The following is a 25,366-nucleotide window of genomic DNA, read 5'->3' as shown; positions in this document are numbered from 1 at the left end:
GGGGAAATAATGTGCAATGTCCCCAGGTGTTTAAAAGGGTAGTTAGCACTGGGGCGTGACTGGAAAACCATTCAGTGCTCCTCCACACCATCAGAGGGGCTGTAAAACCCACTGAGTCACTGGGCAGGTGCGAGCCATGGACATCAATCAACGCCCGCTGCCATAGCCCTGAACCAACGAGACGGAACAGTGCATGCATCTTGATCAGACATAACTACTTTCTCTGCCTCTGGTGGCCAACTACAGAGAAACAAGGGAGGAGTCTGCTGCCCTGGGACCACACGAAGGTTCATCCCCACTGCTGGTGCAGTCTAAGCTGGGGAGAGTGGTGGACTGGAGCCCTGTCCCCGAAGCTCTCTCCTGCCAATCCCACCCCAATGCCCAAATCTCCACACTGGCTGCATCCCTTGGCGAATGAGCGCCTCCAGGCTGGGTAGCAGGGTGGGGGGAGAACTAGCAGTCCTCCCCCGTCTCCCTCCACTCACTCCAACTCTTCCCATTAACATTCCCACTCCCTAAGAGCGCCCCCCGGTAATGGCCCCTCTCCACCGCATATCTGGTACGGGTTTTATAGTCTCCACGTTTTAATTCCAGCAAAAGGGCTGATATTTCATGCTTCTTTGCCAGACCCTATAAGGCAGGGCGACCCCCTGCCTGTGCCTGTCAGACAACAATTAGAATATAATGGGGAGATGGCCATTCAAACAGGCTACACACCAATGGGATCGCCGCAGCCTGCCAGTCCAACGTGGGTTACGGCCCTGTCCTGCCCGCACAGACTCTCCCTGGGGTGAGAGCCAAGGGGGTGACACCCCAGCGCTTAGCACACTGGCACAGGACTCAGTGCTGGCTCTGGAGGACTGACAGATGTTTGGGGGGTTACTGCACCTTATGTCCCATCAGAGGCCATGGTATGCCTCCATGCTGGAGCACTCTGAGAGGAGGGAGCCAGGGAACAGCTGAGAGTCACCACATGTCCCTCACAGGCCTGACAACAGTTGGGCACTATGGGCCCTGCACTCCAGTGTGGGCCTCAGAGGTGCCCCAGGCCCCAATATAAGTAGACTCTCCAGCTTTCCCCCCCACCCTCTCATTCTCTTCTCGTTCAGCCCTGCCCCTTTCAGCCCCCCTCTTTGTCTCCCCCTTCTCCCTTTGATGAGGTTTATTTGCAGAGCCCAGCGTTCCCCCTGGCTTGTTTTCTTTAGCTGTGTCATTTATTTCCAGTTGACTCTTTGCTTATTTGCACTGGGTTGTGTAATTATTTCTCAGGAGAAGCCGTCTTGGCCCCGCCAAAGGGGGCAAAGTCACCCAATCCTGCGAGAGACACAGAGCCATTTATAACCCAGCCAGACACCCCATCCAGGGACCACAACCCACATCCCTCCAACAAGGGCAGATGGGAGGCAGGGCAGCAAGGAGACAGCTGGAAAGAAAGAGGAAAGGCCAAGAGAGACGGGTCCCGTGGAGAGAGGGGAAGTGGCAGAAGGATTTAGAAGGGTTAGAATGGAGAGTGTGGCGACATCAACCCAGGAGGCCACGGCAGTGAGTGAACTGGCCAGCTGGCTACCTTGTCCTTGAGATGGTCCAAGGTGCCCACAAAGCTGCATTGCTTCTAACAGAGCCGCTGTGGTGTCTGCATGCACTGAGGCCCTTGCAAGGCTGTTCTCTTGGACACCTGCAGTGTTTACTCCAGACCCCGCAGGCTGCTGGATCAGGAGAACCAGGCGACCCAGTGCCACAGCAATGCTTGTGACTTCCCACCGCAGCCCAACTGAAGACCACAGCCCAGGCCCCATTGCACCCACTTAAGCTGGCTGTTGTGTACAGATGCAAGGTGTTGCAAGGTCAGCAGGCCCAAACTCAGGACTTTTAGCTTTTAGTGTGGACAAAGCTGCAGGAGGAGGACAGCAAGGAAGAGGGGAGATGGAGAAGAGAAGAGGTGTGAGAGAGGCAAAAATGGGAAAATAAATTGATTTTTCAATTCCCAGAGTAAAGGGTGTCCAGATTTCCGAAACCATCTGTAACACTCTGGCACCCCAATATTCACCAGTCATGTAATTAGGATGTGTTTTGTACAAAGTATGCCTTGTAAGGTATCATTCTAAAAGTCTTGATCTACTAGACATGGATAGCTCGTTGGATTGTATGTGCTATCGTCATAAAGGAAGTTATGAAGTTTGGCTATGTATGTGTGCTGGGAGGTTGAAAACACCCACAAGCAGCCTTTCATGTACAACAGTTAAAAGTCCAAACAAACAATCATAGAATACCAGGGTTGGAAGGGACCTCAGGAGGTCATCTAGTTCAACCCCTAATGTTAATGGCTTATTGAGGAAATGCACACAAGCGTTACCCCAGGAACTGTGTACAATAGAAACCTCTCAGAGATAGCACTACACCATGGGAACTGTTTGACCCAGGGCACAGCAAAAGAGCTTTCCAGCAAGTGGGAAGAAGTTGTAAAAGGGGAAATGCCATCATGATGTACCTCACTCTCCCTACAACAACACACCTGGAAACACCTGAGGAACAAGGACTGAACTGGGGGAAGTGATAGTCCCAGGCTAGAGGGATTTTTAGCCTGTGTATGAAAACCTGGAAAACCAAGATGCAGAGCCAAGGCAGCCTGTGCCTTAAGAATCTGCCAGCCTGTTTATCACTCAGGGTGAGAATCTGCTAATTCATATCCTACCCATCCAGTGTGTTAAGATCAGTTTGCGGTTTTGTTTATTTACTACGGTAATCTGCTTTGATCTGTTTGCTATCCCTTATAATCACTTACAATCTATCTTTTGTAGTTAATAAACTTGTTTTTGTTTTGTCTAAAACCAGTGTGTGGAAATCCTAACTGGGGACAGAAAGCTGTTGCATATCTGCCTCCACATTGAGGGAGGGGGCAAATTTCATGAGTTTACGCTGTACAGTTCCTTGTGCAGCACAAGGCGGTATCATTTTGGAGTTACACTCCAGAAGTGTGTGGGGGGGTGCCTTAGCAACTGGGAGGTACTTTAGCTGAGCCTTTCCATGCAGAACTGTTCTCAGCATCTGTGTGAAGCTGCAGCTAGGTGTGTCCCTACCTGCGTGTGTGCTGGTGAGAGAGCAAGCTTGGAGAGCTTAACAACTTGTCACAGTGACACAGTGTGAGAGGGAGCCCAGGCTGGTCAGTCAGGCAGTCTCAGTGGTACCCCAGTTCCAGGTGGCACCCTAGGGGGAAACCCGTCACACCATCATCCCACAGGCATGTGCTCCAGCCTCCTTCACCTGCCTCTCCCCACAGGCTCCTCCTGCCATCTCCCAGCCCCTCATCTCCCTCCCACCATGGGAGGGGCTGACTCCCTGCTCTTCTGCCAGCTCAGCCTCCCACATCCCTCCATTCACCCACCTCACTCCTCCAGCCCCACCCTCCACCTCCCCTGCTTCTGTTGAGCCCTATGCTCCCACCCCAGCTGCCTGATTCTCCCCATGCCGTTCAGGAAGAAAGGGGTTCACTAAACTCAGACAGAATTCAACAAACTTTGGGTGGACCCAGCTAATGTCAGGGCAGAAGATGAGGATCTCAGGGAGGCGCTGGGACGCACTCACCATCACTGTCCTCTGCACATCCCTTGAGTGCAAGACGTGTGTGTCATTAGCACAGAGCAGCTTCCTCTCCCTGTGCTGGCCCTGGGGAGAGATTTGGGGGGTGCTGCTGCTAGTACTGTAACCATGTTTTATTCTATTTGGGGAAGGCTCCCAGCAGCCTCTGGGGACAGATGTCAAAGCTAACCCTGAGGTTATTATTCTACTTCCAGCTGATGTAGTATGGCTGAATTAGCACCAAGCAGAAGCCTCAGGTACCAGGGTTGAAGCGTCTCTCACCCATAAGAGCCTGGCAGTCTTGGAAAGAATTTCAGCTCCAAGGGCATCTGTAACACAGACCTGCTCCCCAGCTTTGCCCCCCATTCCTGCCTGTCCCTCTCCTAATGGCCTCTGCAGCATCTGACCCCTGAGGTTCAGGGAGAGGGTTGGGAGGATGGTCTGGCAGCTGGAATCATGTTGCTCTAGGTTCATTTGTATAAACGGTTGCTTTTGCTGTAATGGATTCCCTCTCTTGGTCCAGTCAGTCAATCAAAGACAGGGAAGATTCTACAACTGGTCAGACAGATGAGGCCAAGGTACAGGGATGAGGAGGGTAGGAAAACAGCTGAGCCTATGGAGAGATGCTCCGGGCCTTTCATCCCAGACAGGGGAAAAACCAAAGCAGAACCTGTGCCCTTATGTATGCATCTCCCCACACTGATGCCCTAGCAGGAAACTGACTTGCCTCCCTCCAGGGCATCGGCTCTGCTGCAGCGGAGCCAGGGAAGGGTTAGTTGGGGCTTGCAAATTGGGCAAGCCTCCAGTACACACGCACACACACCCCTACGACTATACAAAGCCAACATGCACACCAACGCGCACACACAGCAATGCACTCACTCATCCACACATACCCCTGGCTAGCTGCTTACCACCACACATTGCTGAGAAACACACACACACACACACACAAAGTATTTACCTACACATACCAAACCACAAAACCAGTCTGCACACCAAACGCCAACACACAGGCAGAAATCCAAAGACACACAGCCAATGCACAGGCATAAGCAGACACAAACACACCACCATGCAGACCCTAACACAAATGCTGTCGGCCAAGTAATTACAAAAGGCAGCATTAGTTTAAAAAGAAATCAAAGTGGATGCAAGAGGAAGATACCAATGTACACGCACTCACACGCACACCCAGCACCTCCCTCCCAGCAGAGAGGGGAAGTCCCATTCACAGGTTCTGCCCTCTGGGTATCATGTCAAGCGAGAGATGGAGCACATTAGCCCCAAATCCTCTATTAGAGACCTAGCCCGTCACTCTGGCAATGCCCAGTGCCAGGAAAGGAAACCCGCAGAGATGTCTCCAGGGCACAACCCTTGCACTGTTGTTCTTTCCCGGACAGCTGGTTTTAAGCACCCACACCTGGCCCCAGCCTGGCCACGCCCTCCCCTGCTCCTGTCTCCTCTGCCACAGAGTCCCTGTTTGAGGATTATCGGGGAGGGCAGGGGAGCCGAGCCGGGATCTTAGTGCAGCTGCTGTATAAGGCAGACAGACCCCTGCTCTCCCTTCTCATTCCCATGGAGGTCAGGACATGCATATATGAAAGGGGTGGGGGATGAGTTGCTGGTAGGTTCCTTCCTGGTCATGCTCAGACCACCAGCCCAGGGGGAGTTTTGGCTCTGGATCAGAGCTACATGACTGGCCCCTCTCTGCACGTTGGCAGATCCTACCCACCAAGCCGTCGGTAACCCTGCAGCTCAGGCCCAGCCTCTGAAGCCTCTTTGGATCCCATGTTTGGGAGCCAGTCGTGCTGGGGAATCAGGGATCCCATCACTCAACACCCCACCCCTAGATCTGCAGCCAACTTCAACCCAGACCCAGCCGGAGAAGGAAAACAGTTGGCTCTCTCCCCTCCCCCATTGCTGGAGCCCCTACAATTTCTAGTTCCAACCTGGGCCATGATCCTTGTTGCTCTTTCCCCCCCCGCACAGCCATTTACACCAGTGCAGAGTAGGTGCTGAACGCTCCCGTGGTGATCACGCCCGCTCTGTGCTTGAGTACGCAACACAAGGTATGGGGAGAACGAGGGTCCAGCCAGAGCTGTTCAGATACCCCTACAGTGCAGCCACACAAACAAAGCTTAGAGTTATATGCTTCACTCCCAACCTCAGTACCGAACAACCAGGGACATCAGCCAATGGAGGCCAAATCCACTTGCCACCACAGATGCACCCTCCCCCCATTCTCCGTGTAATGCCAGCTGTGGAGTTTCCGTCACTCAGCCAGGAAGTTTCCCACAGTGGTGGATGGAGGGAGCCAGGAAGATCTCAGCATTATACCTTTACACTTCTTTACGATATGTTGGTGCTGAGCTAATGCAGCACGTTCTATGGAGGAGACACACACACTGTGCTCTCTTGAGGAGACTTCTTTGGTCTTTCCCTTAACCTAAACTAAATGGTATTTTATGGAGAGGCAACCTGGTCTAGTGGGTAGTGCACCAGCCAGCAACTCAGGAAACCTGGGTTTCTAGTATCCCAACTTTGCCCTGGCCTGCTGGTAAGTTGCTTCTCTTTCCTCTTCCTATTTAGGGTGTGAGTTCTCTGGGCCAGGGATGGGTTTGTGCAGAACTTGGCAGCATGGAGCCCTGGTTATAGTACCGCGGTACGGAATAGTAGTGCTTCAAGCTGAAAGGCTCGCAGACGGCTGCTGTGTTATGCATGGAAAACATAACACTCTGCTCCCTTCCAAACCAGCATCCTTCCCCTTCTCACAAGGACTACTTGAGTCCTTCTGCTTGCCCCGTCTGATCACACACGGGCCCCTTCTTCTCTACACCACCCACGCCACCGCCTCCTCCTCAGATGCGCCCTGGATGGACGTGCTCTCTTCCAGGGATACGGCCTGGGCAGGGAAAGCAAACTACCCTAGCATCCCCAGAGCCAGGTGCTGGCTCCGTCGACTACAGATAGCCTGGCCAACACGCCGCACTCTTCTGCGCCAGTCGCGGAGTTCTGCAGGTGCCTGAAACCTAACCCCACCAGAGCAGGGGTCTTTGCTTCCTCTTTGGCACAGCACCACCTGCTGACAGGGGCAGGGACGAACAGCTGCAGGCTTGCCCAACATCGTGCTGAATCTCAAAGCAGCGCTAGACTCCCAGCTTAGATTTGCTTTTCCATTTGTTGCAAAGGGCACAGTTATAGCCCTGCAATTTCCTCAGCCCAACAGGATTTCCCTCCCTGTGGTTGCTGACAGGTCTTCAAAGAGCCACAGAGACTGGCACAGCTCCTGGCCAGGAGATTCCCAGGGCAGGAACTTGGTTGTGCAAATCAACAGGATGCACGCATACAGCAAGCCATGCTGCCGCCTAGGACAGGGGTGGGAATCCACTATCCAGCCACTGGCTGGACGCGCAGCATCAACACCAATGCCCAATGGGCAGACCCACGGGCCGCACGCACTCTCCTACACACACTCAGATACGAGCCATTCCCCCAGAGAAAAATCCAGCCCCAAAGTCACATCCATGCTGGGCACCTGGTGCAACAAAACTCCATCGAGTTCAACAGAGGCAGGACTGGGCCTTACATGTGTGGTCACTGGCTAACTAGTTGCCAGGCACGGCTCAAGGTTCCCCCAGCTACCCAACTCACCTTGCTGCTGTTCCCCACCGCACCATCATACCTGGCTGCCCTGCCAAGCCCTTCCCCACTATGGACCTGGCCTCAGAGGTCTTCTGGTTCCTCCAGCCCCCTGGAAGGGGCCCTGGTGTTTTTCTGTTATTAAAACAGCAATAATATTTTCCCATCTCAGAACAACATTGGCAAGGCCCCTCACTCTTGTATTGTTTCAGAAAACTTTCCCCCGGCAAATTCCTCCACAGGCTTGGAGCTTTTATATTCGCATTAATCCTCCAGTGCATCTGCGATGAGCAAAGGGGTGGAGTGAAGGGAGAGGGACCTGCTCCCTGCCTGAGACCGAGGACCTCCTCAGGGAGTCTGGGCTTCTTCCCAACTTCCAGGGGAGCCATGGATTTCCCCTCGGTATGATCAGCTACAACCAAAGCTCCTCTCGTGACCCACAGTGGGAGGATCCACCCAGGCGCGCTCACCCTCACGGCAGGGACACCTCAGACCTACCACCCTCCACACCCCAGACTCTAGCTGGAATCTTGGACTCTGTGGATTAGGTCCGGCTCGAAAGGTGCCATACCCAAAGGGTATCAGTCCCTCTCCATCACAGTAATCGTACAAGGTCTAGAGGGAGTCATGCTGCAGGAGGCGAGACACAGTGTGATCCATCACACAAAGACACCACTCTGGAGGGAAGCAGTGCTGGGCTGCGGCAGGGGCGTGCTGGGGAGCTGTGTTGCTGGAGATGCCAGCTAGAGTTAGACACAAAGACCGACATTTGGATTTGGAGCCAATTGTCCCCAAACTTAGCTCAAAAGTTCTGGTTCAGGCCCCCTCTTCATATTTGGGCATGCTCCCTCAGACCACCTCATCAGGGGAGAGGAGGCATGGCACTGCCGTACTTCACTTCCCACCGCCCTGGCCTGGGGCTGCACCTAGGAGAGGTCTGAGCAGAACAATGTACTGCCAGCTGGGGGGATGGGAGAGGTACAGTATTGGGTGGCAATTGGGGGGGGGGGAGGAATGGGGGTGTAAAGTATTCACCTATGGTATGCACAGGATGGGGGGATGGGAGAAGCAGCACCATACTGGCTCCACAGTGAATTTCTTCCCATTGATTTGCAGGGCTGTTCAGATCCCCCAGGACAGAGAAGACCTCCAGAGTTAACTCCCTTAACACTCCCCTCTTTACCGCCCCCACATACCAAGCCAGGGGGAAGAGCCAGGACTCTGTGTCAAGAGCCCTTCCCTCAACCCCATAACTGCATTGCCCAGCACTGCTAGCGAAGAGATCCCACAGTGCGGAGCCAACACAAACAGCTTCTCCAGCCATTCACCTTGCCTTTTGACATGCTCCCCCCTCTTCCAGCCCTCCCCCCGTTATTTTGTCTGCACGGTATTTGGAGAAGTGACAGGAGCCCAGCTCTCCTGACACAGCCTCTGTTTTGTCTAACAGCAGGGCCGTGAGCGGGATGGAGCAGGCTGCTGCTGGCAGGATGGATGGGAAACTGCAGGGAAGTGGGGCATAGATTCGGAGCCCGTGTGATGCAGCCTGAGCATCTCCCTCCCCGTCTCTCTGGTCCTTCCCCTGGAGCTCCTCTCTCAACCATTTCACTTTTGGGAACAGTCACTCATCAAAGACACCCCCCAGACAAAACCCAGCCCTTAGGAACACTGACAGGCCAAGTGATTCTGTGATCCCCACGCATCGCAGGGCTACAGCGGCTCGAGATCACCCACACACTCCCACACCCAGAGCACTGAAACCTTCTTCTCGTGAAGCTGGCTCTGCAGCACCTCATTCCTTGCTCCACCCCACCACCCCCCACCTCTCTTCCCTGTAGTCGTTCCTGGCTTCCACTGGTAGAAGGGAGAGGGATTGGCATCAAAGCATCCCCACCTCCATGACAAGGGAGGAGAAACCTTCCTCCCCTGGCTTGGTCCTCCGGCGGGCTCTACCCTGGAAAGGGACTTGAGTGAAAACCAGCATGTCAACAGTGGGACTCCCAATGACACACTTACACCTGTTAGCCTGCCCTAGCCTAGTCCAGCTTGTGCATCAGCAAGAGTCTTGGGTGGGTTTTGCACAGTACCCAAACCAACAGATGTCACATGGGTGTCACTGAGGCAGCATTTAGTCTAAAAATCTTATTACTGGGGATGTTGCAGGAGAAGAAATGAACCCAGCTTGACTTTCAGATCCCAGGGTGAAGGGCGGAGCCAAGGGGCTGGGGGAAATAAAGGTATCTCGTTAAATTTTAACTGAACACATGTGCTCTGGAGCCCCCAGGAGACACCGAGCATGACAACCCAGGACTGCACTTTAAATGAACATCAAAGCCCTGCTGGGGAGGAGAGGAATGGCAGAGCAGATGCTAACGCCTAGCTGGTCTCTCGCGCCTTCCATTGGAGAATCTCAAAGCACTTTTAACAACATTCATAATTAAGCTCCACCCCCCACCCCATGTGACAGGGCCATATCAACACAGATGGGGAAACTAAGGAACATGAAGGCAACGTGGCTTGCTCAGAGTCATAACGCCAGTTAGCAACTGAGCCAGAAGAGTAGCCAGTCCTCTGCCTCCCAGGCCTGTGCCTTACCCATGCTCCCTCTCTTTGCTTTTAGAGCACAAAGCCTCATTTCATGTCTGGCTGGTCAGAGAGCAGCACGTGCCCGGTTTTCTCCAGAAGGCAGGGGATCAAAGGGAAGGCCCCCGGCCACGCCACCGAACTGCTAATAACCTGGAGTTTCTTTCCTCTCCAGAAATACCCAGGTTATCAGTTTGACTTGGCTATTGTAAACCCAGTAATGGAACTCTGGGGGAAGTGAGAAGACTCTCCTTTTAGTCCCATCATGTACTAGTGACAGAAGCAGTGAGGACTCAGGACAGCTATGGCAGGTTCATGGGGTGAGAGGGATGTTCCCTTTGCCAGTCCCAGCCACGGGAACATCATTCACACCACACGCACTCCCAGTACCTCCCTCACTGGGAACCAGCCTCTGGCCCCTCTTGATCCTGCAAAGAACACAAAGCCAGAGCCCGCTTGCCAAGTCTGTGGCAATACGGGATGCAATCACAGCATGGAAGAGGGAGTCAATAAACGTGAGTTTAAGTCCAGGCTCTATTATGCCCTCTCTGGGTGACCTTGGGCAGGTCATGGCACCTCCATGCTTCAGTTTCCCCATCTGTAAAATGAAGATAATGGTACTGACACTGCTAGGCTTTGAGATCCTTCTATAGGAGTGACGCAGTATTAAGGTACTGGGACACGGGGCCCTGTAAGCCATGCACTTTGTCAGTCTGCCCCCTCCAGAGAGAAACTTTGACAGCAGGGAGTGCCTAGGTGCCAACCCCTTTCTCCTAGCCAGATCTCTGCCCTGACTGGCCAGTTCTCTGCTGGCATGATACAAGCAGCAGAGCATTGGGATCCCCATGTAATTCAACCCTCTACAATAATGCATACATGCAGAGTTTTCATTACTACAGTGCCTTTCCCTTGGAATTCCCTGACTTCACCACCTCATAACTACATGCCCAAGCCTGCAGCCCATACTCAGCTACAACTCCCATGGGCTGATGGGAGCTTTGCCTGGGGAGGACAAAGCAGGAACCACAGGATTGGACCCCAGGTTTTGGCTGAATTATTGCAGGACGACAAGACGCACAGGTTGGAACAAGAGCAGTGTCACCGTGTAGCATTTGATGGCGTAAATCTCCAATCAGCCCTTAATTTACTCCAGCCGAGGAGCTGGTCTTATACATTTTGAGTGCTTTCCAGCTGTTAACTAAGTCAAGCTCACATCCGCACGGGGAGCGTTGCTCTCATCACTTCACTGGTGGGGAAACAGAGGCACCGTACTACATTACTAATTACAGTAGCACCTGGAGGGCCCCTAAAAAACAGGCAAAGGATGGGAGGAGAAATGGCTCGCACCAGGGCAGAGTTTGTCAGTAACCAACCCTGGACTAGAACTCAGGCTCTCCTGATTCCAAGGCCAGGGCTGGCTCCTGTAGGCCATGCAGTCTCAGACCCAGGATTACACAGCAAGCGAGTGGCAAGAGGCCCAGGATTCCTGGGTCCGCCCATGCTGCCTCTCGCTATAAAGGCTGGTGGCACAGAGGGGGAAAGCACAGGCTGACATGCTGAAAGCACATGCTGCCTGAAGGATTTCGCTGCCCAGCTCCTGTAAATTTCAGTGGGGTGCACGAATCCATCAGCTCTGAGAATCTCAGCCATCTTTCCCACGGAGGCAACAGCCTATCGCTCTCCAGAGGAAGCGGCAGCTCAGCACCCAGCCAGCCCTATGAACCTGCTGTAAACAGGCAGGGGCACCTTGAGAAGGTGGGGGAGGAGCAGGACCTTCCCAGCCACACAGCTGGTGGTGCCCTGGCACTGGGCACACCCCCCCAGGAAGGAAGCTGCAGGGAGGAGTGAGAAGGTGCACTGAATGCTTTGTTCCATGCAGCCCATGCACCAGGGAGAACTAACTGCTCCCACAGCACCAAGGGCTGGGACAGCTTCCTTCCCTCCCCCTAGCCAGCCAGATTCAGGCTCCAGGCACTCCAGCAGGCTTTGGCATCACCTCTGATTATTGCACAATGGGCTCTGTTCTTCGAAAAGGCTACTCTGGCTCCCTGTTCCAGCCAATCACAGCCTCCTAGCAGGAAACTCCCAGCTAGCCACAGAAGAGACTATATTCCCCCTATTGCCAGCACTGGAGTTATGCTGCTTCCCTGAATAGCAGGAGAGCAGCCCTGATGGGAGTTTCTTTTAACTACAGAAAATGTTTCCAGCCAGGCACTGGGGCTCAGGACTCCTGGGATCTCTTCGTGTCTGCCAGACTTGCTGTGGGACTCCAGGCAAGTCACCTCCCCACCCTGCAGGGCAGCTCCTCCAGGGTAACATCAATGATATTGACCCACTTCCCAAGGGGAACTAGAAGGCTCCATTAATTAGTGCTTCTCAAAAATCACAGCTCAGCTGTAGAGATTAATCCTGGCCGGGCCAGCAATTGGCTGTTCCAATGGACAAACGTGTCCAACTGGCAACGGAGCGGCTTGCATAGCTGAGGCAATGAAGAGCGCCCTTTGGCAGGGCCATGACTAGGCAGGGCAATCTGCAGAGCAATCTACATAAGGGTGGGGATTTGAGAGTGTCTAGAAAAACCAACTGTTAAACAGCGAGTCTCAACCCTCACTGCAGTACTGGAGTTGTTCTGGTTCACTTCTGGATTCTCTAATGTCACCATTGCAAAGCAGAGAGACTCAGGGGCTGAGCAACGTGCTTGGGCAGCTGGGAAAAGAGAGGGGGTGGGGAACACAGGGAAGAAAGGGGAAATAAATCCCATCTGATCTGTTTTAGACCCAGGTGGACCAGAGTGGTGGATTAGCCGAGTTCAACAATGGAGAGGGCCCACTGTTGGTAATGCTTGCCAGCAGGGGTCACTGCAGCCATGGGGAGGAGGCAATACGGCCCACATAATAGACTGGGAGTCGAGGGGCTGTTTAGCCACTGAGAGCTGCGATGGAGCAGGCCTGCAGCTGATCCGCTCTGCCCTCCCCAGCAGGGGTCGCCAGTGAGCATAGCACTACAGGGGGCCCCACTTCAACCAGCCAGGGGACAAGCAGGCACAATACAACATGTGTACGCACAGCTGGCGACAGCAACAGCCGTCCTGCTTTACAACCAACGGCTCCCTGCGGAGAGCTGCGGGAAAGCTCCGAGCACATCCCCAGGCAGGAGGAAAGGCGTCCAAAGCACCAATAATTGCAGGGCTCCAAACCCGCTCCAGTATTTCCTGCCAGGGTGGGTGGGGAAGTGAGGATGGTGGTGGAGCCAGCTGGTTCATGCCACCCTGCCCAAGAGTCTCCTTCTTTTGCCAGCTGCACTGGGTCCGGGCGAGAGGTTCGCCCCCCCCCTCAGGCCAAAGAGCATTTGTGCTCCGTAGGAGCTGCTCTCTTCCTAGCGGCATGCTGCTTGCAATTACAAAGCACAGGGATACAGCCCTTGGAATTTCCAGTGCAACACTCTTCCAAACTCCCCTGCACATTTCTGCAGCACCCTCCCCATCCAGGAGGTGCCGGGCTCTGGGAGCTGCCCTGCTGGGGTCTTTGCCAAGCGGGAGGTTCCCAGGCTCTGCGGGCATCAAATCAAGGACAGTTTGTTTTTTGTGGGTCTGTTTCTGACTGACGAGCTGCAGCTTGTTGTGCACATAAATCAAGGGGATACATCGTTGCGCTAGCAACCACAGGCCGGTGGGAAGGGCCAGGAGCCACATTCCTTTGCAAGCGATCACAGGAATCCAGTCCAGGTTCTTCCCCTCCTCTTACGGGATGTATCCAGAGTCCACTCCAGGCGGGCACAGGATTCCAGCTCGTTTTCTCCCTACACAGAGTCCTCTCCAGTAGGAAATGGAAATCCAATTCAGGTCCCCACCACACAGGTGCTGCACTCAGTCCACCCCAGGTGGACAGTGGTGCCCAGTTCTGATGGTTCTCCTCTCACTGGGCTCACACTTTGTCCTCTCCCAGTGGATCTTCTAACTGGCTTAGGCCAGCTCCATCCCCTGGGAGCATTTATCAGCGACAGCTGCTCTGGGGCAGGATTGTCAACAGCTCCAGCCTGAAATCCCATGAGAACCAACCCCGGGTGCGCTGGCCTGTGCTTTGGCTGCTTGGCTCTCTGTCCTTGAAGCAGCCCGGGGCACAAGATGCAAAAGAGCCAAAGCACCTGGAGGGAGGCTGAGAGAGACAGTCCAGGCAGCCCCAGCGACAGAAACCGAGCTCAGTCGATCTGCCACGTGTTCAGGAACAGCCCATCAGCTCTGGGACCGGAGCCCCTCATTCGGAGGGTCACACCCATTTATCCCTACGCGAGTCCCCTAAGTCCCATGAACCCCACTCCAGAGAGAAAGGCAGGGTGCTACCTTGCAGCCTCCTCATTCCCCAGAGCCACATTCCCCTCCCACTCACACCAGTGCAGGCTCCTTAAAGCCAACGGGTGTAACCAAGAGTTCGGCCCCAGGCGAGAGGCTGAGACCTGGGAACCATGCAGCGTTGGGCCAGCATGCCCAGCAGCGTCCGTGTGTCCATCCTGTACAATGGCATGGCTCCCTGCTGGAAGCAGGAGATACGGTGGGAACTCTCTGCAGTAGGATGGCCTGACAACACGCTCAAGTTCAGGAACTATTTGGCTGGCTCACAGCTGAGTGGATTAGCCCCTTGGGGATGGGGAAGCAAGGTGGCTCGTGTTCAACCTCATTGCACATGAGCCAGCTCCAGCCCTGGGGTAACTCCTCTGACTTCAGCAGTTACACCAGGGTTAAGACTGGCCCGACATGTTCACAGCCAAGTAGGAGAGGAGAGTTCAACTGCCCCTAGAAAGGAGAGGCTCAAACACTTCCTGCCCTTTGTAGCTACCAGCCAGCATCCCCCCCATACACACTGCCGGGCACTCCCTCCCAGAGCCTCCCCTGCCCCGTCCCTGACATAAACCTGCTTTGTCTCCCACTGGCTGACAGCCCTGCTCACCTCCACCCTTTAGCATGTACCCCGCACAGCAGCCTTCCCCTGGAAGACCCCCCACCCCAGACCCCCCACCCCAGAGCTCTGGAGCCACCTGCCTTTCACCTCTATGTGGAACCAGAAACACCCCCAAGCAGGGTGGCGAATAGGGGTGGCGGGAGCCATGGGGCGCACCCCTGAAGTGCCGAGCAGCAGGGAAGTCTGGGCAGGATCCCACAGCAAGACGTGCTGCACAGACCACAATGTGTCACTTTCCACACTAACGGGGCTGTTTGATTTGCCTTCCTTCAAAGCAGCGAAGCCAAAACAGCCTCACCTCCAGTCTGCCTAGGACGCCACTGCGGCCTCCCTCGCACCTCTAGCCCTCCCAGCTTCCTTTCCCTTGTAGTCTATTTTTAAACAGCTAATCGTTCCGCGCTGGAGTTTATTTTTTAAGCAGGAGATTCTCACGGTCACCCTGGCAGATTTCCCCACGCAGCACTCCTCATAAAGCAATGACGAAGGCAGCACAGAGAAAGCCAGCCCATTACTCCCACCTACCCTTCTGTGTGGGAAAAGCTCCCAGGCAAAAATCCTGAAAGCCATCAACTTATCCTCCTTCAAGGCCCCCCTGGAAACTCCCCTCTGCCTTGATCCACAGAGAAAGCTGCCAGCTGATAATCATTTGGCAGGTGGGGAGCTGAGATTGCTGCTCCTGAATGGCTAAGAATTGCCTACATCCTTCTATCATAGATCCCCTTCAGTGCCAGATGGTTTGTCTTTTAGACTGCAAATTCTCTGGGGCGGGGACCAGTACAGGAAGGTTAATTAGGGATACATTTCAAAGGTAATGTTAATTAGTAACTAGATACATTTCAAAGGTAGTACATTTAAAGGGGGAGGGAGAAAAAGATTGTTTTTAAATGCAACACATTTAACTTGTGGAACTCACAGCTTCAGGAAATTATTGAGTTAAGCTGCAGTAAAGGAGAAGATGCTCCTATACCTAAGAAATGGGTATCATTTTCAAGTGACTTAGGAGCATAGGTCTCATTTTCAAAATGACTCAGGCACTTTTTGAAAATGTTACCCAGCAAATAAAGTTGCTCAGATACAATTATAATCCCTAGCTCACATCTAGCACTTTTCATCAGCAGATCTCTCAGCACTTCACAAAGGAGGTCAGACTCATTATCCCCATTTTACAGATGGGAAACTGAGGCACAGGGAGGTCATGTGACTTAGCCAAAGCACGCCAGTGACAGAGACACAGCATGCCAGTGACAGAGCCAGAAATAGAACTCAGGGCTCCTGCATCCCAGTTCAGTGCTCCATCCACTAGGCCACACTGCTCTGATTTCTCAGGCTTAAGGACATACGCTGTTTAACAGCCGGGCTCAGGAAGAGCTGTCCTCCCATGGGACAGTACTGCACAAGACCCAGACACTGGCTGGTGTCAGCCAGGACATGGGTCTGCCCAGCATGGCAGCTGCCATGTGCACGGTAACAACGTCCCCTGCTCAAACAGCAGGAACCAGTTCAACACCCTCAGTTCTTTGAGTCCCAGTAGGACAGCTTCCCAGAACAGGGGTCTCTATGTGCTCCATTTCCCTCCCCACTCCCTAAGCAAGTAGCAGGTATGGGACTAGGTTCAGAGTAGGATAATTCTGGTCTCCACCTCCCCTGGCCTACCCCAGACCAGGTATGCATGGCCCAGTATATGGAGTAAGGCAACGTTCCTGGCTTAGTGCTTTACTGCCACTGGGATTCAGAGGAGCAGAGCAGGGCAGCCACCCCTGAGCAGTTCCACATCCTTCCCTCCCCTCCCCCCACAAACTGAGCCATTCATGGTTTTCAGGGGAACCTCTCCTTCTTCCGCCTGTAGCTCACATCTATGCAAGTGGCCACCTAAGGAGAGAGAGCCTTGACATTCCACCCTGGACAGAGGAGCTCTGAGCCAAAGGCCAAGTCAGCGTCCCCACCGAGTCCAGATCTACAAGGAAGCAAGTTGCTGTAAACAGCAGAATCACTTTCCCCAGCTCTGTGGGCCGTTAGCCACCAGATCCACAGCGACTTGGGTCACAGCCACCCTGACATCCGTCCTCTGGGGCAGTGTGCAGCAAACCCACAAGAGACTCGAGCCAGCTCTTCTGTTTCCACCACTCTCCCAGCTGGACTTTCCCGAATCCCACCCCTCCCTGTCTTTTTGAGGGTTGGGAGGCCAGGAGGGAGGGACTATATTGGCTAGCCACAATATCAGAAATCAATGCAATTTGATCTGCAGTCCCCAACCAGAGTCCCCCATCGGCGCTGGCCACAGACAGTGCCTCTTCAGCGGTACCACATGCACCCAAGTGCCCACGACCCCAAGCCTGTGTCTGCTCATACCAGAGTCAATGGGAGTTTGACTTACTAGGAGCAGGCCCAGAAAAGGGGAAAAATAAAAGCCAGCCTAACCCTCCAGCTGCAACTCCAACCCCAGCTGTTTTGCCTCTGTCCAGCTCCTAGCTCCAATCAACACAAGCCTGCAAAACTCCATGGCAAAGGCCATTCTTGAGGTGTTTCCAGCTGCAGCAAAAGGAAGAAGCATCTCTGATGGCCAGAGAGAGCCTACCCTTGGCAGTTTCCCAGTGTCGCACAAGGGGTGTGAATCAAGCCGCTGCACATCCCAGGGAAGCGTCGGGCGATACAGGGGAATGCTGGCTAACGACAAGGTGCCAGCCTTGCATGCCATTCTCGCACGTACCCAGCGCTGGGGCAAGGAGCTCCAGGAAGGTTGCTCGCACCTGCCAGTCCAGTGAGCAACATTCCTCCTGCTCCTTCTGGAGTGGGGCTGGCACACAGCGCGTGCGTTAGAAAGAGCCTTCTCTGGGCAGAATGCTGAGAGAACCAGGCTGCTCTGGCTGCAGTACCACACACTGGTCACAAGGGGGTGCTGGCTGCAGACAGGGCACAGAGGATACGTGTCTACACTTCAATGGGAGGCAAGACTGCAGCACATGGAGATATAGCCCAGCAAACTTTGATCAAGATCAAAGTTAGCTTGAGTAACAATAGCAGTGAAGCCGCCCCAGCACAGCCCAAGACACTGGGTACATACTCCGTGGCCACAGCTTCACTGCTATTGTTACTGGAGCAAGCTGGATCAAAGCTAGCTGGAGTATCTACAAGTGCTGCATGCAGTACAGACATGCCCTGAAAGCCGTCAGCTCCCCTTTTACACCAAGCTCCTGCTCTCAATTTCAAGGTGTTCCCGCACCCATGCAGGACAGGAACAGCCCCAAATCCTCCAGTTACCCGCGGTCCCATTAGCTGCAGCTGCATGCAGCCTTGCAAACTGATCACTGCACTGTGGGTCCCCCAGTACCACACGCATAGTCTCACCCTGGGGATGAAGAAGGACGAGGGACCAAGGCTGGTAGCACTCATGTTAGCCAGGTTGGGGGATCGTTTCAAATCAGGATCCCTTCATTTAGGCATTAATCCTGACCCGGGCACCATTCCATCCCAGCAGGGCACACCAGAGAGAGGGAGTCTCACAGGTAACACAGACGTGCAGGGTAGCAGACACTCTCCCCACAGATGGCTACAATCTCAGTTGGCCTATGGCTGCTAGGTTAGCCATTGAGATAGACTCCTGTGCAGTCTGGGGGCAAGCAAAGCCTGGCAGTGCCTGGAGGCAGGTGGGGCCACTGCCCGCCCTGTTTGAGCCACTGCCCACCGCTACGAAATGAGAGAATGACATTTCCCAGCATGTCGGGGAAGGGTTCACCACCCCTCAGTCATTGCAGGAACTCGCTTCTTGTTCCCATTCCAACCACAAGAGGGGCAGCAGACCCCCGGGGGCAGTGAGGGCAAACAGGGCAGACCATTTATAAATCTTAACACTCCCCAACACACATACCCCGTCGTAACTAACCCAGTAAGTGCCATGTGTCAGACTCCCACAGGATGCTCTGCAGTTCCATGGGGCGCCGAGAGTTTGAATACATGCATGCAGTGCACACACCGGTACAACCACAGGGTCGAGGGGACTAATTTGTCAGGCATACAGTGTACACCCAGAGGGAGGAGTGAAGGAGTTAATTGCCAACACTCCCACTCTGCCCTCAAAAGATCTCAGTGTAATTGGGCTGAGATGGGGTTAGGAGAGCCAGGGGACACCACAGTGAAATGTACACCCTTGCTCAAACCCACACCACCTCACACCTGCCCAGTTGTTCATTATCACCTCCCTGCACCTTCATTGCCGCACAAACCCATCCCCACATCCAGCTGGCATTATTTCCTGCAGGAGCCCGAAATCCCCCCCTCCCCATCCACCAACACCTCCTCCCTATCCCCAGGCGCTGGAGATCGCTCCGATCAGGTCAGCGCATGCCCCAGCACTTGTTCAGACCCAGGCATAAGCACATGAAGCCAGCAAGTGCCAAGTCAAAAGTGGGAGGAGAGCCAGGGGGCAGCCTGGTGCGGCTTTCAGCTTTAGATCCTCACCACCATCCCCAGAGAGAGAGCATGCAGCAGCTCCCCTCAATACAGCTCCGTAAGCAGTATTACCTTTGCAAGATAGACAAGGCGGGGGGGAGGTAATATCCCATACTGAACCAACCTCTGCTGGTGAGAGAGACAAGCTGTCGAGCTTACATGGCGCTCTTCTTCGGACCTGGGGAAGAGAGTGCCTGGCCCGCCTTGTCTCTCTAATATCCTGGGACCATCATGCCGACACCACCCCTGCGAATTACCTTTATAAGACAGGCGGAGTCTGGGCACGCTCCCCTTGGTGCCTTGGCAGCTGGCGAAGAGATTCCAAAAGAGCCACCAACTTGCCAGGAGCTGGGAGAGGCAGCTCCGCTCCATGCTCACGTGCTGCTGGGCTCTTCCTTTCGAGGCCCCCCTGGCCTGGAACTCAATGGGATTCCTTGCCGACCCCCCCCGCAACGCCGTCCAGGGAGAGACGGCTGCGAAGAGCCCAGCTGGCCAATATGCGCTCGTGCAGCCTTCCCCAGCCCGCCTGCCACCAGCGGCTGGCTCCAAGGCGTCTACTGGGAAGTTTTATACAGGCAGGGCTCCACCCAGCTCCTTGCAAGGCGAGGGACTGCCACAGAGCAAGAGATGGGGGAGACCCGCCTTCCCAAGGACTTCCCCAGCAGCTGCCGCTCTCTGGGATTGAATTCTCTGCGGCTTCTGTGCTCTCTCCCCTACCGAGCTGGCAGAGGCAGCGGGGTTAGCCAGGCCCCGCGGGGACGCCACGGAATCCTGCACAGTTACACCGGAGACGGATTCGGTCCTTGGCGGGGGGACGAGTGCGAGGAAAGGCAGATTTCTTCCCTGCTCTCCTCCAGTATTGCCCCATCAGCCAACCCGCAACCCGGCAGCAGCCTGCCTTCCCTCCCGCAGGCCCAAGAGGACACATTTCTTCCTTGAAAAGGAAGGAGACAGCAGGGTAAAAACAATGAGCCTGGGGGGTGGGGGGAGGAGGGAGAGGGAGGAGGTGTCGGCCGATTTCCCCCTGGAAGCTCATCCTGTGCTGACCATGGCTGCCAAGAGACTGAAAGGATCCCAAGGCCTGACCTACCCACTCATGCCTAGAATGGGTGCGGCCAGGTCAGGGATCTAGTGGCTTGCAGGAAGCAGGTTTTATTGCCAGTGCCCATGCTGTCCCTGTCTTGTGGATCACTCCCGGGCTGCTAATTCAGCCCCAAGCGCTATACTAAGGGGCAACAAAAAGATAGCTAATGCTGCTCCGTCCACTAGCTTGTCTGTCTGGGTTGGGTTTTACACTCACCCATCCTAGCAACAGGTGGATATCCCGCTCGCTCAGGGAGCGGCACAGTGCGGGTATCAAAGAAAGGGGAAAGCTTCTGTCTAAGCTATTTAGTATGGCCCCCCTCACTGCAGTCTCTGAACACCTCACATTCTTTCTGGCCTTGGGCCCTGTGAGGCAGGGCCAGGCTGTTATCTCCATTTTACAACTGGGAAACTGAGTCACAGAGACACTAAGTGACTTGCCTGAGGTCATCCAGGACATCTGTGGCAGAGCAGGGAATTGAACGTAGGTCTTCCAAGTGGCTGGCTAGGGCCCTAACCACTGGACCATCCTTCCGCTAGCCCAGCTTTGCCATTGACTCTCATCATCTTGTGCAAGTGACTAGAGCCACCATTTTCCAAAAGGAGCCTCTGGCCGGGGATGCCTCCATTTTGGGGTGCCCAATACGAGATACGTGGGGCCTGGGTAGTTTTCACAGGTGCTGATAACTCACCGCTTCAGCTGAAGTCAATGTGCTAAGGAGGCATTTTACAAACAGAGGTGGAGAGACCCTCTCCCCCAAAGAGCATACAGCTTGGAGTACAAAGAACAAAGCAGGGGAAGGGCCTGGGGAACCGGATACGACATACACACTGTGGTCAAGTTGTTCATAGGGGCACATCTTGTTACATTTCCACCACCGCCAACCACAAGTGTTCAAAAATCGTGAGCAACATCACAAGATTGAGTTAAAAATCACGAGAACTACAAAAAAGTTGGGGTCTTTTTCTTTGCCTTCCAAGCGCACACAGATCACATTTTCAAGCTTTACTCCACAGCCCAGGGCTAGAAACTTACTTTTTTAAAATTTAGATGAAAACTGAGATTCTCTCATAACCCCATGACTCCAGGATCTGAAGCTCTAAGAAAAAACACCACATACAACAAGACTCGCGTAAAAACCTAACAGCTGGCAACATTGCCTTTCCCCCCCCCCCCAAGCACTATAAATTACCCACTCCTTAAATCCCTTTCTCTTTGTCAACATTCCACCATTTGGCCACCTCATCTCTCAATTTAATAATCCCTTGCTTCTATTCCAGCATCCATATGTCCATCCTTCCAAACAGTCAGCCTTTCCTCTACAAAAACCACTCACCAGAAAATGAAACAAACCAGTAGATGACTGAGTCATTTAGTTTCTTGCAGGCATTGAGTATGCAGATATTTACAAACCTTAATATGAAAAAAAAAAGATCTCCTATTTGAGGATGTTCCCCCCCTCTCATGACATTGAATATATTCTTCTGATAGCAAAAAATTCCCCAACAAGGCTAGAAAACCGAACACAGCTGCAGTCTTGTGCTAGTGTAGGAGAAATCCAAAGTGAAACTGATTCAAAACATAATAAGAAACTAACCAGCTTAGTTTCAACCACCAACCTGGTGAAGTGCAAATACTAAACAAACAGTATTGCCAGGGAAAGTAAAGTTTAGATTTCCTTCCTGTTTTAATCAGCTCCAATGTCCTAGCTAGGAACTCAGATCTGAAACATTTTGATAATGATTTATAATTGGGGGTATGTCCTTGAATCCCATGGTAAGGATGGGCAGGTAGCATGCATGGTCCCATTCTGTGAGGGAGTCAAACATAAGCTTTTTAACATCAGATACCCGCAGCCCCAGCTGGGCACCAGAATAAACATGGCCCAATCATTAGAGAGGCTGAGACTTCAGTGAGGCAGTGGAGTGCATGCAGCCTCTGAAAATTAGGCCATCTGTTCAGGAGTTCAAGCCCCCGGTGCTCTGCAACTTGGCAAAAAGAAAAGAAATACTTGTGGCACCTTAGAGACTAACCAATTTATTTGAGCATAAGCTTTCGTGAGCTACATGCTCACGAAAGCTTATGCTCAAATAAATTGGTTAGTCTCTAAGGTGCCACAAGTACTCCTTTTCTTTTTGCGAATGCAGACTAACACGGCTGTTACTCTGAAACCTGCAGCTTGGCAGTTATTTATCCCAATGCAGCATGGAGGTAACACACTACAGGGCTCATTCTCATTTACACTGATGCCACTTTCAATGGGTGTCTCTGTAATTCTTGCCCACTTTAAGGAACCTTCACATTGCCAGAGGGATGGGAAGTGGCCCTAGGAATGGTCCTACAAGACTGGTCTACACTACAGAGTTTGCTTAATGCTGGGGAAAAATTCACACCATGTGATGCAGTTAAACTGACCGAAGCCCAGACGTAGACACCACTAGGTTGTAGGAAGAATTCTTTTGTCGACCTTGGTGCCGCCTCTCGGAGAGGTAGATTTACTACCGGGATGGAAGAACCCCTCTGTGGTAAGTGTCTGAACTACAGAGGTTCTACTGCAGCATTGATAGTTTACAGTTATACAGATGTAACCTCAGGGCCGTCCTGAGGATTTATGGGACCCTATGTAGTATTATTAAACTGGTGCCCCTATGCCAGCACATTTGGCTCTGTGAAAACAGCTCTGCCTAGTAAGGAGACTGCAGCACGTGCTGGGTGTGTGGGAGCACCCCCTGGCAAGATGAGAAGTGGGCACCTACGGTCCCAGTGGTGCCCCAAATTTGCGGGTGCCCTACACAGCCGTATATGCTGCATACGCCTAAGGACATCCCTGTATAACCTGGGTGAACTGTCTCATTCTGGTATAAGTGGCCTCTTTCTGCTATAGCTTGCGTGGCTTGGAAAATGGCTGAAGCTGTACTGAAAAAGGCCTTTCCTAAACTGAACGAATGTCTACACCGGGTGCTATACTGGCATAGCGACATCGGTGACCTTTTCCCTCCCGTCTGTTCTAGGCATTCCCCAGTCACTGAGTTGGGAATGCTCTAAGCAGTATGGAGGAGACGAGACGAGATCTGGACCATCCCTGAGATCTCACCTTGGGAAGGGTTTCTGAGATACCGAAGTGCTGGGTTCACCCCTGTTTTAAAATGATCCATGTGGTGAAGGCAGGGGATTGGGACTCCTGGGATTTATCCTCAGTTCTGCTCCTGACTCTTTGTGAGGCCTCAGTCACCTCTGTGCCTCAGTTTCCCCACTCATGAAAGGGGGATCAATAATACCAGCCTCAAGTCTCGTTCATTAACATCAGTAAAGGGCTTAGAGGCCCTAAGATGGCAGGTGCTCTAGGGCAAAGAGTTATTATAATGGTTTTCATTTACATTAGAGACAGCCCAAACCTCAGAGCCAAGCCCTCTGAAACCTGCCCAGAGCCCCTTTGGCAGTCCAGCTACCTGCCCACTCATCCAGGATTCATTCCCCATCATGGGGTGCCAGGGCTGCTGGGATCCCAGCTCTCATCTGCATCCTTTCAGGACTGGAGGAGCAGGGAAGCACTTTCACCAGCTGTCAGAGCTGGAAAAAGGAGCACGGGAGGGCCTGCATGCCATCAATTACCGCAGGGAGGGCCTGCATGCAATCAATTACCGCAGGGGAGAGTGTATGTGGGGGGGGTGGTGCTAATTGAATCCAATTAGTTCAGGGCTTGCCCCAGAAGCCCAGGGGCGGAGTCTGGGAAGATGAGAAAGGCACAGGCCTTGCCTTCAGGCTGGGCAGAGCAGTGGGGAAGTTACAGGTGGATGAGATCTATTAGGGCATCCAAGTCCATCCCCTTTGGCCAGTGCCGAAGTGTTCTCCACAGCCCATTATGCAGCCAAGTTCGACTCATCCCCACCAGTCCTGGAGGGAGAGAGCAGGCCGAAGCTGGCAGATCAGCCTCCTCCGTACTCTGCACACCACAGCCTTCTGGCTAGATCTCCTGATGCAGCTGGCAAGACAGAGCTGCCAAGGAGGGGAAATCAGTCTCCTTTGGGGCTAGGAGTAGCTTCGTTCCTTGCAGCACCGTGGCGACAAAGGACGCTTCCCCTAACAGCCTCTCTCCCAGGGGAAGCCAGGGGACTGGGCACATGCTCCGCGCCCGGCCTGCCAGCTGGGACTGCAGCAGAGAGAGCACACCCCAAGGCTGCCGCTTTTACGTCCCACCGCCTGGATTTCCTCCACAGCAGTACAATTTACCCACAGTGCAATGGGCAGCTTCCCCCGGCACGACCGACAGTGCGGCAGAGCCAAGGCCGCAGGCTGCTTCATAGCACACGCAGTCAGCCAAAGGAAAGAGAGCCCTGCAGAGGCTAGGGGGATGGCCACGCAGGTCTGCTATGCCGCCACCTACTCTCTCTCCAGGGAATGATGATTTTGGGGGAGCTGATGGCCACCCCTCTGTTTCGGTGCCTAACACCCTTCAGAGAGAGAGACCCCCCTAAGCTACAGTCAGAGGTAAAAGCTCATGCAATGGGTTGACACTGCTGGCACAACGGCCTCTCATTTCTCTGTTTCAACTCCCCTCTCACCATTTCTCATTTCTTCACCAGAGCTGAACAGACAGCTGGCAAGGGACAGAGCCTGCATTTTTGTCCCTGTCTCTTCCCCCTGCTCTACTTCTCTGACCCCATCCCATTCCTCTCCCCTCTCACCACCTCTCTTCAGAGATATGAGCCCAAAGGCCAGAGCAGTTGTGATCATCGAAGATTCCTTGGCATTTATCCAGTCAACCCCCCGGCCCCACCGCCTCCCCCCAGGTCCTAGCCCCAGTTCCAACTCAAGCAACATTGGGCCCACCTCAAAGAATTCTCCCAGTAGTTTCAATGGGAAAAGATCACTTCCTGGCCAAACCTTTTGGGTCATGTTGCAGTAGACTATTATATGCTTCACCCAAGCAGTGGATGCATTTGGAGCTCAGTCTGCAAAGGGCCTCGCAATCCTTGGGAGCGGAAGGCATAAGATAACCCTCAGGGCCTTCTCCCCCCTCGCTCAGCTGCTCTGTTTTCCTCTCCTCTCTTCTTCCTCATGATTTCCTGATCTCTCTTCTTTC

At 53.6% G+C, this 25,366-nt stretch overlaps 1 protein-coding gene across 1 annotated transcript in view; it reads right to left on the bottom strand.

Annotated features, from left to right (window-relative positions):
• Positions 1-20,023, bottom strand: part of SEMA3G (semaphorin 3G) — a 66,722-nt gene extending 46,699 nt beyond the window's left edge. Inside the window, exon 1 of the mRNA XM_048857659.2 lies at positions 19,457-20,023. Within this exon, the coding sequence (XP_048713616.2) occupies positions 19,457-19,571 (115 nt within the window). The 5' untranslated portion in view covers positions 19,572-20,023. The remainder of the gene's footprint in view (positions 1-19,456) is intronic.
• Between the last annotated feature and the right edge of the window lie 5,343 nt (positions 20,024-25,366).

Source organism: Caretta caretta, chromosome 7 (genome assembly GCF_965140235.1).
Source record: "Caretta caretta isolate rCarCar2 chromosome 7, rCarCar1.hap1, whole genome shotgun sequence".
NCBI lineage: Eukaryota > Metazoa > Chordata > Testudines > Cheloniidae > Caretta > Caretta caretta.
Note: the sequence above shows the minus strand (reverse complement) of the source record. Positions and strands in the feature narration are given on the sequence as shown.